Source organism: Dendrobates tinctorius, unplaced genomic scaffold (genome assembly GCF_039654945.1).
Source record: "Dendrobates tinctorius isolate UK_male_01 unplaced genomic scaffold, ASM3965494v1 ptg000203l, whole genome shotgun sequence".
NCBI classification, from domain to species: domain Eukaryota; kingdom Metazoa; phylum Chordata; class Amphibia; order Anura; family Dendrobatidae; genus Dendrobates; species Dendrobates tinctorius.
In genome coordinates, this window is record NW_027361870.1 from 17,011,806 (window position 1) to 17,031,241 (window position 19,436).

Here is a 19,436-nt window from a genome sequence, read left to right on the forward strand (position 1 = left end):
TCCCTGTCTTCCTCTGACAGGTTCTTCCAGAAAGATCTCTTTACCTCACGTTTAAACTGTCATTACTCCTCACAGCTGTTTCGCTTCCATGACAACCCCCTCAGCTGATTTCTAGCTGACTCACCAACCCCCTCTGCTGGCCAGAATTTATAAGGCATCTCCCTTTTCTGACCTACAGCAGGAAATTGTGATTAAATCTATGCTGCCTGGCATGGGGGTCCCTTTTCTGGCATGGGGGTCCCTTTACAGGAGCTGGCGGCTTTTTGCCAAGAAGAGTGGGCAACTTTACCATCTGAGAAAATAAAGAACCTCATCCACAACTATCACAAAAGACTTCAAGCTGTCATTGATGTTAGAGGGGGCAATAAACGGCATTAAGAAATGGGGTATGTAAACTTTTGATCAGGGTCTTTTGGATGTTTTGGGTTGTCATTAGGATTTAAAAAGAGAAAACACAGTAGTTTGACAATAAATGGCTTCACCCAACCACTAACCATGAGTGGAGAAAAAGTTTTGATGTTATCATTCATATTCTCTGAAAAAAGGCCAAAAAAGCAAAAATTCAGCCAAGGTATGTAAATTTTTGAGAACAACTGTACATTGTAATAAACCAATGAAACAAGAACAGCAGAAATTTTGCAAATGTTGGTAATAAACCTAATTTGGAATGGAGGCTGAATAATTTTCATTGCAAATATCGTGAATAATCTCTTTTTTTAAAGGCTCTTCTGAAAACACATGCAGCGATCATTTGTCCGTCTTGTAGAAGGATCAGCTTTAATCAGATGACACAGTCTGCAGGATTCTTAGTTCGATATTTCTTGAACTATCATTCCATATGAAGACTTTTTTCAGTTGTCCAACTGGGCAATACACATGATGAGACCAAGCTACTCGGCTCTTACATCGTATTAGGACGTCTGAAGAACCACCGATTATTGTGGCTAGCACCATGATGAAGCCACAGAAGATCCTGAGAGTCTTGTCCCCACGTAGGGTAAAAATCAAAGACATTGAAAGGACTTTAGCACCTATTTATAAAACATGAACAAAACCTACATTCACTAAAAGTTGGATAATAATTCCCTTAAAACCAATAAAAGACGACAAATTGTAGGAAAACCTTGCACCTGTGTAAGGCAGGTAATTAGCCGACAGCTCCGAACACCTCGTCTTATCTCAGACAAATTGACAGTTTAAAACGGATTATGAGGTCCATGGTATTACGAGACAGACTCAGGAGACAGCTGGAGGCATGACAGAGAGACGGCAAATACTCCTCAGAAATGGCTGATTTCGTGTCTAGATTAGCCGCTGAGTACTATGACCTTCTTCCATATCCCAAGAAGTCATCTCCTCATACACCGGTCTCAGCACCTGTCTGTGCTCCAGGCAGCGACACATTGTAAGAAGCGCTGGCGTTTCCTGTGCAGAGTGCTCTCCAAGAGTTTGTTTTGTGCCTTAAAGGGGTTTTCCCATAAACAAAGATAATTTTCTAGTTGATTTTATTGAATAAATCTTTGAATAATAACAATAATAATAATTTCCCCATTTGAAGGTGTTAAAAAAAATGTCCCCGTGCTGAGATAATCTTATAAATGTGCCCCTGCTGTGTACTGTGTAATGGCTGTGTCTCACCGTGCAGGAACATGGTCTGATCATACCACAGCTCCTGGGCAGGGGGGGAGCAAAAGTGTATACAGATATTACGGCACGGGATCACCGCCGATTCTTTTTGTGAGGTAAAACATTTCCCTGACTGTTTTTTAAAAATATTTTACCTCACAGAAAAATATCAGCTGTTATCCTGTGTTGTAATGTCTGTATACTCTTTTCCTATCCTCCCCTTACCCACAGCCATTACACCGTACACAGCAGGGGCACATTTATAAGATTATCTCAGCACAGGAACATTTTTTTTAAAGACATCAAATTGTGGAAATTATTATCTCAAAATCTATTGATTAAAATTAACTTCATTCGTGGGACAACCCCTTTAAGTCACTTATAAATTGGACAGTCAACCTTTTATTAAACGTCAATCTAAAGTTGTGAATCCTCAGCATTAGCAATCTGCCTCCAACACTTGATTCTGATTTGTAGAATATCAGATTTCGGGGGCAATATTTTGTATAATTAAAACTTCATTGGGGGCAGCATGATGTAGAGGCAGAGATCCTAAATCCAGCGATGTGTTACTTATTAGGCTGTGCGCAGCTGTTTCAATAAAATCAGTGTTTTATCAGCAGGAGATTATCACTACAGGACAAGGTGTCCCGTGCCTCCTGGTCCAACCATATCCCCACTACTGATTAGGAGATTTCTGGCATTATTCAGCGTGCACAGAAAGCTGACAATCAGTGGTGTGGGTGGGGTTATATAGGGCTCAGCATTCTGAGCTCTGCTAGATGTGCAGCAGAGAAAACAGTTACTGTATCAAAATGACAGCAAGGAAAGAGCCCACTAAGTGACATCAGTGGAAACAGTGTCTCTGCCCCAAGATCATTCTACTTTCATATTACATAGCAAAAAGCTGGTGATAGATTCCCTTCAAGTTATTTTTAAGTGGTACCTGATTCCTTTCCATCTAGCCAAGTGTTCTCTTACTAATTCTGTGTGTATTTCTGGAGGCTATAACCAAAAAAAAAAAAAAGATATACCGTGTTCCAAGACAACTAGGACATCCACTGATGGATGAATATTAAAGGTCCTGCCACCCTGCTCCATATGCCCAATTGCATCCACTTTCCCTCTGCTGAAGGGGTGGGGAACCTAGAAGTCCATTAATATTTTATTATGGATGTACTGAAAGATTACTCATTCATGTAATTGCTGTGGTTGCTATGTCCTGCTTATCCCAGGGGTTGTCTGGCTTGATTGGGTGAGGATGGCGACCCATGAGGGCTGCTCAAATGCTCATTTGACTGACAGATATTCGGCCCCAATCCCATAAACTTTAAAGAGAACCGGTCATCAGGATACTAGACCCCTCTCTAAAGACAAGTGTGTAAAGGCCCTTTAATGTCGATTACACGGATACCCGGCTTGTAGCATTTCGCTTGGAAATTGTAGAGAAATCCAACTTTGAAGCTTTAATTGCAGATACAGATGGGAGCGCTGTATTCCAGCTCTTCTACCTTTCTCCCTATTTCCCCACCTGTCGCCCCATCAGGAGCTTACTGTGCATGCCCCAACCCTTGCGGAATCTCAGGCAGGGAATGAGGGGCACAGAGAGAAGGACTTGTCCTCCCAGGGAATGCGGGGCACAGAGAGAAGAAGGACGTGTCCTCCCCAGAGAATGCGGGGCACAGAGAGAAGAAGGACCTGTCCTCCCCAGAGAATGCGGGGCACAGAGAGAAGAAGGACCTGTCCTCCCCAGAGAATGCGGGGCACAGAGAGAAGAAGGACCTGTCCTCCCCAGAGAATGCGGGGCACAGAGAGAAGAAGGACCTGTCCTCCCCAGGGAATGTGGGGCACAGAGAGAAGAAGGACCTGTCCTCCCCAAGGAATGCAGGGCACAGAGAGAAGAAGGACCTGTCCTCCCCAAGGAATGCAGGGCACAGAGAGAAGGACCTGTCCTCACCAGGGAATGAGGGGCACAGAGAGAAGGACCTGTCCTCACCAGGGAATGCGGGGCACAGAGAGAAGGACCTGTCCTCCCCAGGGAATGCGGGGCACAGAGAGAAGAAGACCTGTCCTCCCCAGGGAATGCGGGGCACAGAGAGAAGAAGGCCTGTCCTCCCCAGGGAATGCGGGGCACAGAGAGAAGAAGGACCTGTCCTCCCCAAGGAATGCAGGGCACAGAGAGAAGGACCTGTCCTCACCAGGGAATGAGGGGCACAGAGAGAAGGACCTGTCCTCACCAGGGAATGCGGGGCACAGAGAGAAGGACCTGTCCTCTCCAGGGAATGCGGGGCACAGAGAGAAGGACCTGTCCTCCCCAGGGAATGCGGGGCACAGAGAGAAGGACCTGTCCTCACTAGGGAATGCGGGGCACAGAGAGAAGGACCTGTCCTCACCAGGGAATGCGGGGCACAGTGAGAAGGACCTGTCCTCCCCAGGGAATGTGGGGCACAGAGAGAAGGACCTGTCCTCCCCAGGGAATGTGGGGCACAGAGAGAAGAAGACCTGTCCTCCCCAGGGAATGCGGGGCACAGAGAGAAGAAGACCTGTCCTCCCCAGGGAATGCGGGGCACAGAGAGAAGAAGACCTGTCCTCCCCAGGGAATGCGAGGCACAGAGAGAAGGACCTGTCCTCCCCAGGGAATGCGGGGCACAGAGAGAAGGACCTGTCCTCCCCAGGGAATGCGGGGCACAGAGAGAAGGACCTGTCCTCCCCAGGGAATGCGGGGCACAGAGAGAAGAAGGACCTGTCCTCCCCAGGAAAATAGGCAGGAGAGCTGGAAGTGCAGTGACCTCCCCTTGTACTTGTGATAAAAACTTCAAGGCTGGATTTCTTTACAGTTTCCAAATAAAATCCTGCAAGGAACGTATGGATGTAATAAGCATTAAAGGACCTTAATACAAATGCCTTTAGTTAGGGGTCTACTATCCTGATGACAGGATACCTTTAACATCTCAAAAGGAAAAAAAAAATATCTGTGCTGTCGGGGATCTCAAGTTGTGATTTCATCAGCAATCCAATAGAGAACTTACTTTTCATACCTATATTTTTTTTTTTACGAATGACACCATATGGGTATAAAACAGTGGCTTCTATAGAAACATAAAGCGTATTTGTTACCAGAATTCCCAATGCAAACTGCACACATTATTAAGTAGACTTGATGAGGCGGTTATACTGATTTTCAAACCCCATGGCACAAAGGCTGCATGATCTTTTTCCTGTCTGATATTAAAATGTGCATATTATAAGTTCAGTTCTAACGTTGCTGTTCTGAAAGAGATTGTCATAGTGTACTGGCCTCATCAGGTTGAGGCGATATATTCACTAAATGTATGCAGTTTATAATGTAAAATTTAGGGGCCAAGCTACTTTACATGGAACCTGTCATGTCCAAAAACACTACCTTACCTGCAGCTATAGGGTTAATTTGCCAGTAAATAGAGATACTTGAAGAAAATTAATTTATATACTCTCTGCGGCCACTCGCTTCCAGTCATAGGGGCGGAGCAGGGAGCGGTTACGGTCATCACAGCTGTAATCACGCCCCAGCACATTGACTGACAGCCTGCTCTGCACACACACAAACTGCACACATGTGCTGCAGAGCGGGCTGTCAGTCACAGTCCTGGGGAGTGATTACAGCATACCTACTGTATAGTGAGTGCTGACAGAAACTGCTCCCTGCACCACCCCGATGACTGGAGCCAAGCGGCTGCAGGGAGGATACAAATTCGTTTTCTCCCTTTAGCCGCTGCTCCTGTAAGGCTGCCAGACATGGTTTTAACAGCATTTACCTGGATAATACCATTATATCAGTAGGTTAATAGCACTTCTGAACATGACAGGTTCCCTGTAAAAAAAAAAAAAAAGTCTTAATTCGCTTATAATCAAACTTAAAAGGGATATTCCCATCTCCAAGATCCTATCCCAATATGTAATAATAATAACATTAGCAAGTAGATCCAATTAGAAATATAATATAGTCCTTTTGATTAGCTATGTCTCTTACCCCATGTGCAGGGCATTACTTCGGTTTCTGTGATTACGACCACTCATGTAGTGACAGTTCGTGGTCGTAATAATGGATATCTAAGGTACTGCAATGCCCTGCACACGGATTAAACGACATAGTTAGTCAGAAGAACTATACTACATTTCTAACTGGAGGTTTGTGCTAATAGTATTATTATTACATCCACTACATTTTGGGATAGGATCTTGGAGATGCTATTAAATGATGATTTGGTCAAACCTTGGTAGTATTTTTTTTTTTTTTTTTTTTTTTTAAATTATTCCTAAAATTATGTATTAAATTAAATAACAAGGAAGATTTGACCTATAATTACATTATTTCTACCTGAGCTACTCAGCAGCTTAACAAATCAGCCAGTATAACCCAGACCGAGAAATAAGGCACTTATAAGAAAGGGCAGAATGAAAAAGTAAACTACAGAAAAGTCATTCAATGAAGGGAAAAAGAACACATGTCTGATAGTCGCCTTGGAGCTGTTAAAGGTTAGTTCTAATTCACAGTAGTCTCAGCATAACAATGAAAATAAGATCTGAGCACATCAGGCCAGCCCAATTTCTTCCCCGCAGCTACGGGCTTTTGAAGTAGGAAAGGTTTTGTTGTACCTCCTTCTCATGGTCAGAAAACCAGCTGGAGTCTTTACTGGTGCCTTGAGGCAAAACATGAAGATCCACCAGAACAGCAAAGTTCCCACACTGCAAGACAAAAGATGAAATCCTGAGGACGTTGTAAGGCATATGTACGGCACACAAAGAGGAAGCCACCATCTAGAATCCCACCAAGCTCCCGCCTCAGTAGGAGCCCATCAAATTACACGATTACTTGACCCACGGCTGGAAGCGCTAACTCGCTTGTTTAGTGACCACTCGCGGGCTTGCGCCGACTTTTCAATTAAACCCATAAAACTAAGGGGCGATGAGGAAACCCATAAACCAAGCGTGTAGTGCCCACCCGCACATGTGGGGTCACTCGTACATATGGGCAGAGGATCCTTGGATCGGCATTTGGCAACACAAAAATATATTAAAAGTAAAATTAAACATAGAAATCTAAACATCCCAGGAATACTTCATCTAGTATCGGATTTTTTTTTTATTACATTGTATTGATTTTTTTATTACCCTTTTTTATGGCAGCACAATTATAGCTCATTTTTTACATCTTCTTAGGTCTACGAAAAAGGATGCAAAGTTCGAGATTATTGATAAATAACATTAAAGGGGTTGTCACACTATCAGGATAGCCCCTTTTTACGTGAAGTAAAATAAACACACTATATACTCACCTCTTGCACCGACACCGTTCTAGCAATGTCGGCATCGGGTGTCCCAGCACCTACGAGACATTGTTATGCTATGTGAGCCCGCCAGCCAATCAGCAGCAAAAGAAATGAGATCACAGCAGCCCAATAGTGTCTGCCGATTGGCTGCAAGGGCTCACATGGCACAACAATGTCACGCATGTCCCAGTGCAATCAGTGCTGGAACGGCGACAGTGCAACGGAGGGGTAAACATTGTTTTTATTTGACGAGGGGGAGTACTTCATTTAAAAAGAGGCTGTCCAGGTACCGGATAACCTCTTTGACATTCTGTAATGTTAGGCTGTGTGCACACGCTGCGGATTTTGCTGCGGTTCCGCAGCGGTTTTGGCCGCTGCGGACCCGCAGCAGTTTCTGCTGCGGTGTACAGTACCATGATTACCTATGGGAATCAAAAACCACAGTGCAGAAGGTGCGGAATTTTCCGCGCGGATTATCTGCGGTTTTCAATCCGCAGAAAGAATTGACATGTCAATTCTTTCTGCGGATTCCGCTGCGGTTTGCCATCTCCTCCATTGAGGAGATGATAAACCGCAGGGCAAAACCGGAGAGCAATCCGCAGGTAAAACCGCAGGTCTTTTGACCTGCGGTTTCACCTGCGGATTTTAAAAAATCCGCGCGGATGAATCCGCACCTAATCCGCAGCGTGTGCACACAGCCTTACATTGTAGTAAGTTTTGTACAATTCTAGTAGTGCACTTTTTCCCTTATCCCACAAATAACCACAGGATAGGTGATAAATGTATGATCAGTGAGTGTATGACAATATGGACTCTCATTGTAAGGGCTCGTGCAGACGACCGGATTATCGGTCCGATTGCAATGCGATAAAACATTGAATCACACTCCGACCAATGTTACTCTATGGGGCTGTACATGTCTGATATTTTCCTCGGACAAAGAAAAAATTTCAGAATGCCAGAGTTTGATGCAAAATTCGGATCGCACTTGGCTATGCAAGACCACAAGTCCGTGGGAGGCAGCGGACTGCACTTGGATGACAGCTGAGTGCAGTCCGATTTCCGTGGACTGACAGAATGTAATTTTTTTTTCTCCTCCTCCATATCCGAAAGAATCAGATCGCACGCGAATGTTGTCCCAAAGTCACGTGTGAACAAAGCTGTAGTGGACAAATGTGAGTAATGCTCCCATAGACAGTGAATGTATAGGAGGCCTGCCCTTTACAATTTGTAAGCCTAGAGTAAGGAGAAGCAAGTCTGATGGTTCGCATCTAAGGAGGTCACATTGTCGTTTGGCCGATGGGCTCACATGATTTGATCAAACTGTGCTGCAAGTCCCTCAATTATACAAGTATAGTTTATATAGCAGTACTGCAGTTCAAAACTCATAGACTCAACGTTCCCATGTTCCCACCTTCGCGCACTCAGAGTGAATGTATTTTGTTTGTGTGCTAGCACAATGAGGTCACGGCAGCCGCCACCTTTAGGTGTCTGGTTCATTATGCTACAAGGTGCTGTGGTCAGTTTTGCTGTTTTTTTGCGCTCTTTAACGATTATTTCCATTGACTTCTCCAAAGTGAGACATGTACAGCAATGCTGAATCTCCCAAAATCTGAGGTCATCTGTAACTTTTGGAAATTTATGCATCAAGTCACAAACATTGTACTTCATGGGTTAAAACTAAAAACTAAATGTGTCTATGATGCTCATATAGTTACCAGATTCTTATTTTTCTAAAACATGCACAGTGATTGGATTATTAGGGCAAAATTACCATTCTCATACACACAAGCTTTCTTGTCCAACACATATAACTTGATGTGCACATCTCTGCATCTCCATAGTCATAGGCTATGTGAGAGAGGTACAGGGCGATAGTAGTGGCGGTCAGCCTTTGCGTTAGTGCGCCCTGCCCTCCCGTCACATACACAAACTGTCCACAGCTCTGCGTAACTGTGGCTTCTTCATCAGCACCGTCAGGGTCCTCTGTCCGATTCTGTATGCTTCCTCAGTCCGGTTTAGCACAAAAAGAGCCACAGTCTAATTCAACTTTCAAACAGGTAACTTTACCGATTCTGGTACACAGCATATTCATATTCTTTCCAGCATCAACATCAGGTTCACAGCGTGCAACTTCTACCCTCTCTCTGTCACTAAGCTCGCTTCCGGGACGGATCGCACCTTTCGATCCCTCAGCGTCCTCTCTATCCAGCCTTACTCTGTTTAGGGACTCCCTCGGTCGTTTTGCCTCGGTTCTGAGGGCATTAGCCCACGCAATAAGCTGCTACATAATGAGAGACCTGCCTGTACTGCTTAGTCTTCACCGGCAACTGCAGCTCCACTAATACTGCACCGCTAGCACTGTTGCCCCTTCTTGTGAAATCCTGACCACAAACACTATATGGCTGGGCTTTAACCTTCGTTAACGTTACATGACACGGTGTGGCCCGGGGCAAGTTAACCCAAGTGAGCTGCACAGGCGCCCTGGCCCCAACTGACTTCTATAAGGAAGTCCTCACAACCACCGTGCCCCTTCTACCTTAACTATTTACACTACTTTTCCTACCACTAAAATGTACCCCTATCTTGTGGCCAAACCTGGGTACTACACTCACCATATCAGTACAGTGACATACACACAAATTTTATATATATATTTTACACAGATATATAACCTTTATACATACAGCAACCGGGACGTTACTTAAGGGGTTAACGAGACTTTACAACCCCTTACAGCTACAAAAACACATGGGTCCGATACATCAAGGCCAGTGTTGCTCACGGTAGCCTTGATGAGGAGAAGTGGTGAAGTCAGAGGTGTGCGCCTCTTCAAGAAACAGGAGCATTGTATGAGTGGTGTGCACCTCTTCATGAATCAGGAGCGGCGTACACCTCTATGTGCGCTTCTTCATAAAAGAGGAGCATCGTATGAGCGGTGTGCACCTCTGTGTATGCCTCTTCATGAATCAGGAGTGTCGTATGAGCGGTGTACATCTGTGTGCACCTCTTCATGAATCAGGGGTGTGGTATGAGCAGTGTACACCCCTGTGTATGCATCTACTTGAATCAAGAGTATCGTATGAGTGGTGTACACCTGTGTACGCCTCTTCAAGAATCAGGAGCATTGTATGAGCAGTGTACATCTCTGTGTGCACCTCTTCATGAAATAAGAGTGTCGTATGAGCGTTGTACAACTCCGTGTGCGCCTCGCTACAAATACTACTCCAATCCCTGGTGTAGTAAAAATTTGTGGCCTAGTGAATGCCACCGCTTATCTCAGAGCTGGAAGAATGTGGCATAAAAACACCAAAAATTTGCAAAAACAGTGGTGCAATTCACCTAAAATTTGCAACTTTTCAAAGCTTTTTCGCCACAACTGTGGCATGAAAGCTTTGATGAATCTGCCCCCTTGTATTTTCCAACAATCTGTAACCATACATGCACATTAGTCTGCATAACCGCTATAGGCATCAACTAGTAAAGTATTTTATTTTTTTTCAAACTTTGCAAAGTTGTTATTATGCAGCACCAACGCATTTCACAGTACCGGAAGTATTGTAGCTCACATCAGTCCCTGTCCCCATTGGATCTCCCCATTGTAAATTCCAAATTAAAAGCAAGTTTTTTAAAGTAAGGAAGGAAAGTCTGGTGGGACCTTGAAAAAATAAAAAAATAAAAATAGAAATGAGAAGATTATATATATATATATATATATATATATATATATATATATATATATATATATACACACATATACATATACACATACACACATACATACACACATTTTTTCCATACATCACTTCCACATACTTTCATACAGAAGAAATCTGTCAATCTTCCTCTTTGTGGGCAAGCATTTACAAATAGGACATCATAGTACATGGGGGAAAAATAACATTAGTTTAATCACAGGTGAAATTTATAAACTACAACACCCAAGTCGGCAGGGGAACGTCAGTAATGTTAAAGGGGGTTTACAATTACTTTCTGGAATCAACTCCAACTCTTACATTCTTGTGGCTGCAGCTAAAATAGAGATCTCGTAGAAGCAATGTTTTCACACCAGAACTCCAAACTTAAAAACATTTCCTTCCGCCTCGTCATAGCAGCTTATTTTCTGGAGCGATGGAAGATGAAACCATCAGCAAAAACAAGGATTGCGAATTGGATTGGCCATCATGGACGAACTGATCTTAAAAGGTTTTCTGTGCTAATTACAAGCACAATGGCCCTTACTGCAGAGATATTGGTCAACACGGCACATTAATTCAAGCAATTACATAAAGCGCAATGCTAGGTCTGTAATTAGCATTCTTACAGGAGAGAGCTTGTGGGAAGGACTGTTCAATGGCGACTTAAAGGAACTCGAAACCTAAAAATGAAGGTTTAAGTTAAATAACAAAAATAGTGGCCCTAACTTTTTGCTAGGCCGATTTCACGAGTGGGTTTTTCTTTTTCTCATGTGTGAAAAATGATCCGCTTCATTTTCAGTGTGCTCGATCCATTTTTGGTCTGTGTGGCAGTTTCTACAATGATTGTTGTATCCGGTTTTGTCATCTGAAGAAAAAAAATAATTCTTAGGTTCTCTTATTAAGTCGTAAAACGAGGAAAGCGCAAGGATGACATACGCATCATCTGTTTTATTTCCCTCAAGGGACTATTGACTTACATTAGCGTGTTTGATCTAAAACACAAATCTAAGTAGGACATTCATTGTAATTAGTGATGACCGAACGTGCTAGGATATGATGTTATCGGAGCACGCTCGGGGGATAATGGAGTGTCTTTGGCCTCAGGGCTGTGGAGTCGGTAAGCCAAACCTCCAACTCCTCAATTTCCATGACACCGACTCCATCAAAATGGGCTCCGACTCCATGACACCGACTCCAACTCCACCAAAATGGGCTCCGACTCCATGACTCCGGCTCCACAGCCCTGTTCGGCGTGCTAGAAAAATATGTCCGAGTCCCCGTGGCTGCATGTCTTGCGTCTGGTCGACAGTCAAAACACATGCAGGGATTGCCTAACAATGAGATAATCTCTGCATGTGTTGTGGCTGTCAAACAGCAACGAGACATGCAGCCGCGGGGATTCCAACATAGCATGCAAAGTTTTTTATTTTCATGTGTACTATTGATATTTCTGTACCCAGTTTGGCATTGTCCAATCAAAGTTGAAAGTACCAGGCTGTGTAGGGACACACACTTTTGCAAGGGGAGTGTTAACCCCCTATTGTTTGGTCATACATTTCTAGGAGGGGTAGCAGAGGTTCTAAGAAAAGATGTCCAAAAATTGAAATGTAATTGAAAATAACATTTCCTAAAATAGACATATTAAAAGACCCGAAGTACCAAATATGAGATGAAAAGGTTGTCCATCTTTGGTGACATTACCATTGTCATACTTTTGCCTTCACCAAAGTGCTCTTGGCATCCTTGGAATCTAGTTCTCCCAGAAGATCGTAAGAGAAGACCCTATTTACAAGAGGATTGTAAAATCATGGGTTTCCCAATGAAAAACGATGGGAAAGGAGCAGCCTACAGAGACATGAGCATTTTACATTCCGATGAATATATGAAAAACAGAATTTATGGTAATTAATTTAACAATTTGCAAAAAGTGGGTGGACCTCAACGTAGGCGATTGTTTCCAAAGACTGATACCTCTGCAAAGTGTACAAAAGCTTCCAATGATTATGTACAACAGCTATTAAACAGCTTATGTGGTTTCACAAGTGGTAGGAACAGTAAATTTCATTAAATTCTTTTAGTCTTCAAAGTCTCACTGATAGGCCAGAAACAGGACTGGGACACTCCCCACCGAGGAATGGAAATCAATAGATATGGGTCAGAGTGCTGAGGTGGATGAATGTGGTGGCTTCTGCGGTGGGGTTTCTTACTAGGAACGCCAAGATGAAGCTGTAGAATCCTGAGAAATAAATGCTGATGACAATACCAGATAAGGAATGAAACGAGCATAGTTTTTGGTAGATTTTTTTTTGTAAGGATTATCGAGAGAAACCACAAAACATATCACTCCTCATCACAGATTTCTTGCTCAACGCAAACTTTTTTGTTCATTTACTAGAAGCATGCTACCCAGTACAAACTACCAGGAGACTCCTGACTAATCATCAAATGTAACCTTAACCCTAAATTCAGCCCCTGGCCATGCAGTCTGCCTTTACTAGCAACTTTGAAAGAATTGGCTGTTCTAAAATCGATCACTGAAATCGAGAGGGGTCTAATAGGAGGCCTTCTAAATATTCCACCATCACTTGTGACTGGTACGAGTGACAAGTAGCTCAGGAACCTCAGCAGCTCAGACACAAGTGGAGACCACGTAAGGTCACCGTGCACTGAGGAGCTAAGGGCAGAAAAGTCACCAATGTTCTGCTGACCCAATAACTGCAGAGTCCGTACCTTCTCTAGCACAAGTCAGGTTCCTCTCAGTGATTGAAGACATTGATGAGTGATTACCTCTCCAGACACAACGATTGTGGCTGGGTAGTTAAAACTATTCAGGAATTTACTCACAATGAAATTTCCTTTAGTTATTTGTTTTTCTTTTCCCAGAGAACCCTTTTAAAACTCCTTTAAGAGTAATGTGTAGATGTCCCTATACTTTTGTTCACGTGTATCGCAGTACCAATTACACACATTTTCCTGTTATAATCTCTGCTGGAGCATGACGCGCCCGCTGACCGCAACAAAATGCAACATGTTGCGTTCGGCGCAGCGTCAAAACGACGCATGCAGATGAGTCAGCATACATCCGCATGGCCTGCATACCCAAAGTTAAAGATAGGTATGCAGGCCACATGCAGACGTAGGCGGAGCTGAAGGAAGAAGTGTGGCAGTGGGTGGGGATTAACGGAGGAACTACGCAGCCCTCCGCAACTCTGCCCTACACAAATGTGAAACCAGCCTAAGGAAGTGCTTCGTTCGTGTTTGGCCGACAGTCTAAGACTAGATTCACATTAGCGTTTGCGTGTGCAGCATATCGTCTGCATGCGCAAACGCATGTCAAAACGCATACAAACGCATGTTTACGGAGTGTTTTTTTATCTGCATCAGCTTACGCATGACGACAAAAAAACGCTGCATTTGCATGCGCTTGCATGCATTTTTGCAGGCGATTGCGTTTTTTCAGCGCATGCGTTAAGAGAATTTCCTTGATATAAGCCACACCCAATGGGCGTGTCTCATTTCCCGGACATGATTATATGAAAACCGCATGAATTTCGAACGCATGTGTATGCATGTCCTTGCGTACGTGTGGCGCCCCTGAAGGTTCAGTCGCCACAGAGGTACTGCACCTCCTCCTGAGGTGTGGTACCCCACCATCCAGGTAAGGTGGGTACTCCTGACCACACTCCAACACCTGCACCCCACACCACAAAGTAGTGTAGCAAAGCACCTTCGGCGGCTCCCTGCTTGGAGTATAGCAAAGCACCCACTGGTGGCTCCCTGCTTGGAACACGAAACGTGCTGGGAGGTGGGTGGAGTTAATTACATTTCAAGGAGCGGGAAGAGTTTAAGGCAGTTAGTTAGTCAGTAGTTGGTTGGAGAGAGAAGATCCCTAGAGAGAGGTATAGATGGATGGAAGTGCTGCAGCAGATCCCAGTGATCTGGGTCTGCTGGCACGGGAAAGGGAGAGAGAGAGAACAACAGACTGAAAGCTTGACACTCCATAGAAAGAAAGGATTAGTACGGAACGTGAGGAGTAAAATAGAACAGAGGACGTGGGTGAGAAGAGACCCTTCCTAGAAGTTCTAAGCGCAAGGCCGGGGCCCGATTCCCGAGGTTGTACGGATACTAATGGTCCTGCAGCAGACAACAGAGGAATAGAAGTAGTGACCACTTTATTCCTACAGAAGACTTGGGGGCACAACAGCAACTGGATAGTGAGCCGGGACTTAGCAGCAAGGAGTCCCCGAAGCAGGCTACAGCTGTCTGCCGTACAAGTAGAGTTCATAGGAACATCAGACAGGAGGAACTCCAGTGTAACTCAATACTAGGAGTACTTCATCTAAAGGCGCTATAAGAGGAGACGTTCAGAAACGCACAAGTTGGCGGAGTGTTGGAAAGGAGTATTCCATCTGGCCTGGGGGTTGACTGAGTCCCAGACCCGGAGGACACGGCACGGAAGCGGGCACCTGTTTGTACAACAGACTGTGAGTAAAGCTTTGGAACTACATGCCCTGGTGTCCTCCACTTATTCCAGCGTCAACCTGCCTGGCACTGCTACATCCCCTGCTCCTGACACTACACCACCTAAGTGTCACCATATCTACTCTGCCCTGGGACAACAGCCCTGCCTGTGGAGGGCTATACCATCACTGCTGCACCACACCATATGTCCCAGAGGATCTGTCTGCAGCGTCGGCCTAACATCTACATTGCCAAATACCACAGGTGGCGTCACAACTTATTCATTCACACTGAACATTTATAATGGGCGCCCAGGGCCACGGGCTGGGTCACAGCTACCGTGACAACTTCCATTGAGATCCACCGGGCCCGGTACCGAGTACCCCACAGCCCTGGGTGTCAGGGCGTCCCATACGCATGCTTTTCCATAGACAGTAAGGCTCTGTGCACACGGTGCGGATCCGCAGCGGATTTGGCCCTGCGGATTCGCAGCAGAACTGCATGTGATGTACAGTGCCATTCTTTTCTATGTAAAATAAAATCCGCTGTGCATATGGTGCCTTTTTTCCACACGGATTTGGTGCGGAATGAAAACTGCAGCATGTGACTTCTGTGCGGTTTTGCTGCAGTTTTCCACCTGCTCCACACAGCCTAGAGAGTATCCCACATAAAGTCAATTAAAACATAACCTTTAATGAACCATTAAAAGGACATAACACACAAAAACATTACAAAAAAGTGCTCATGTGAACCAGTGCTCAATAAAAAATGGTTTGGTCTCACCATTAGTATTAGATATAGCATTCCAGCATCAGGGCGTATCCTGCTGGAGAGACGATCCACTCATGGGGAGCTGAGACATGGGAAAAGCCGGATTACTTACCGGTAATGCTCTTTTAATGAGTCCACAACAGCACCCACTTGGAGAGAGGGATCCGCCCATAGGAACAGGAAACCTACAGAGATAAAAGAGGGCGGTCCGCCTCTCCTCCTCAGTTGGATTTCAGAGTACCCGGAGGACCGCCAATTATTAGGCCATTATATTATTCAATATTTAAATTTTATTAATTTTACATCTAAGAAGGTGTATATACATTATGTTAACTTCTAGGGAGGGTTAGTGAACGGGTGCTGTTGTGGACTCATTAAAAGAGCATTACCGGTAAGTAATCCGGCTTTTTACTCTTCGCCACAACAGCACCCACTTGGAGAGACTTTTAGAGACCTTCACCTGGGAGGGACCACTGTGCCGAGGACCTCTCTACCAAAGACTAGGTCAGACGAGCATGATAAATCAAGCCTATAGTGGTTATAAAAGGTAGAGGGCATAGACAAAGTTGCAGCCTTACATATAGACTCGATTGCGACGTCTCCCCTTTCTGCCCACGAGGAAGCCATAGCTCTGGCGGAGTGTGCCCTGATACCTTCCGGAGGATCTTCATTGCTCTCTGCGTATGCCAGACTGATCGCATCTCTGATCCACCGAGACAGAGTACCCCTTGTGACCTCATATCCCTTCTTTTGGCCCTGGAAGGAAACAAATAGAGCCCTACTCTTCCTCCAACTACTAGACCTCTCAATGTATTGTAATACTGCCCTTCTAACATCTAGAAGTATGGAACTTTTCTTCCTCCGGAGTAGAAGGGTTACTACAAAATGAGGGGAGGTGAATTTCTTGTGACCTATTAAACTTCCCGGCCACTTTTGGCAAGTATGAAGGGTTTGGTTTTAATACTAGTTGATCCTGGAATGTCAACAAAAAAGGGGGTTCTATCGAGAGTGCATGTATGTCGCTAACTCTTCTGGCTGAGGTTAGTGCCACTAGTAGTACTGTCTTGAGAGATAGGTGCTTAAGGGATATTGAGTCTAATGGTTCAAAGGGAGGACGTGTAAGGGCCTCTAGTACCAGATTCAAGTCCCAAGGAGGAACTCTAGGTATGTGTACTGGTTCGCTCCTCTCACAGGCCGAGATGAACCTGGCTATCCACCTATTGCCTGGCACGTTATTACTATAAAGGGCTCCTAGCGCAGATACTTGGACATTTAGTGTGTTAACATATAGTCCTAACTCTTTCACTTTCTGTAGAAACTCTAGGATTGATGTTATCGGAATTTCTCTAGAGTCGGGAACTTTATGGAATTCTAGGAATTTTCTCCATATTCTGGTGTAAATTTATGTTGTAGCTAACTTTCGACTCTGCAGGAAAGTATTGACTAACCTCTCAGAGAATCCTCTTGCTCTCAACATTTCCCTTTCAAGTTCCAAGCTGTCAAGTGGAGGTTGTCCACTTGAGGATGGAAGAATGGCCCCTGCGAGAGGAGCTTGGGGATTGAAGGAAGCACCCAAGGGTCTGTCACTGACTTTGCCTGGAGACAAGAGAACCATGGCCTCCTGGGTCAGAATGGCGCTATCAAGATTATTCATGCATTCTCTGCCCTGATCTTCCTGATCACCTGCGGTAGTAGCATGATTGGGGGAAATGCATATGCAAGCTTGAACCGCCATGGGGCTTGGAGGGCATCCGGAATTTCCGGACTGTCTGCTATTTTTAAAGAGGCGAATCTTCACACCTGCCTGTTCTCCCTGGTGGCGAAGAGATCTATCTGGGAAAGACCCCATAATGACACAATGTGTGTGAATATTTGCCGGCTCAGGCACCACTCTCCTTGCCGTAGTGTATGGCGGCTTAGAAAGTCTGCTTCCGAATTGTCTTTCCCTCTTATGTGGAAGGCTGAGAGAGACAAAAAATGTTTTTCGGCCAAGGATAAGATCTTCCTTGCGGAAGACATTAATGCGACTGATCGAGTCCCGCCTTGCCTGTTCAGATATGCGACCACTGTAGTGTTGTCTGACAGGATCCTCACGTTTTCTCCTTGTAACTGTGGAAGAAAATGATATAATGCATGACTAACCGCCTTCAGCTCTTTGGGTGAAGATGCTTCCCATATGAGCTCCCCATCCTGTGGGGCTGGCGTCAGTAGTAATTATACGGGAGGGTGTTATTACCCATGGTACTCCTCCCGATAGGTTATCCTCGTCTAGCCACCATGCTAGGGAGGTTAGGACCGTCTGAGATAAAGTGATTTTCTTCCTCAAATTTCCACGGTCCTGAGTTTCCTCTAAGAGAATTTGATGCTGTAATTCTCTCGTGTGGAATTGAGCCCACCGAACTGCCGGGATGCAGGAAGTAAGGGACCCTTGGAGGGACATTGCTTCCCTTAAGGATATGTGTGGTTTGTCTATTGCTACCCTGACCTTGTTTTTAATTGCTGTAATCTTTACCTGTGGTAGCAGACATTTTTGGCTTATGGAATCTAGATGGAGACCCAGGAAGGACTGAACTGACTGTGGCTCGATTCTGGACTTCTTGAAGTTTATTATCCACCCAAGAGCCTGTAGGGACAAGATTGCATCAGCAACTCGTTTATTACATTGTCTAGTTGAGTTCCCTATTATCAAAAAATCATCCAAATAGGGAACTATCAGTGTGTCCTTCTGTCGTAAGAAAGCCATTACATCCAGCATCACCTTTGTAAAGACCCTTGGTGCGATGGAAAGGCCGAATGGCATGGCTGTGAAATGGAGGTGTTGTATTGTACCCTCGAGGAAGACCGCCACTCTGAGGTATATCTGGAATCTTTAATGGATGGGAAGATGATAATAGGCATCCTTCAGATCCTGGCCTGCCATCATACAATTGGGGAAAAGGAGCTTAATTGCAGATCTAATGGACTCCATTTTAAATCTATGATTTATTATAAATGAATTTAGTTTCCTCAGGTTAATTATAGTCCTGAATGAGCCATCTGGTTTAGGTATCAGAAAAAGAGGGGAGTAAAATCCTCTCCCTTCCTGTCCTTCAGGCACCCGGACCAAAACTTTTTTGTCCAGCAGACTGAAAATTTCAGTCTCTAAAGCTTGGTGTTGGACTGGTGAGCTGAGGGATGTTACGATGATTGAGTTACGGGGTACGTGATGGAACTCTAATTTTAATCCTTCCCTAATAATGCCCAAAACCCAAGGGCTGGCCGTAATTTTTTCCCATTCCTGAAGGAAAAATTTTAGTCTCCCTCCCACTGGAGGGACTGGCTCCTTAGCTCCCATCTCTGCGGAAGGAGGATCCTCTCAACATAGCACCTTTGCCTTTTTCTTCCTTCGGGGTCCAGCGATTTTGATTCTCTGCTGGTCTTCCCTTGCCAAATGGTCGTCTCCTAAACGCCCTCCTATAAAATGGGAGAGAGGGGTTAGGGAACCCTTTTTTCCTTTCCTTTGGTAAGGATTTCATCTAAAGCTTTCCCAAACAAAAACTCACCCTCACAAGGTATGGCACAGAGCTTTGCC

General features: G+C 44.7%; 1 protein-coding gene across 1 annotated transcript in view; it reads right to left on the bottom strand.

Annotated features, from left to right (window-relative positions):
* The window catches only part of SLX4IP (SLX4 interacting protein), a 191,083-nt gene that overhangs the window by 107,173 nt on the left and 64,474 nt on the right, over nt 1–19,436 (bottom strand). Inside the window, 1 exon segment of the mRNA XM_073553832.1 lies at nt 6,262–6,351. Within this exon segment, the coding sequence (XP_073409933.1) occupies nt 6,262–6,351 (90 nt within the window).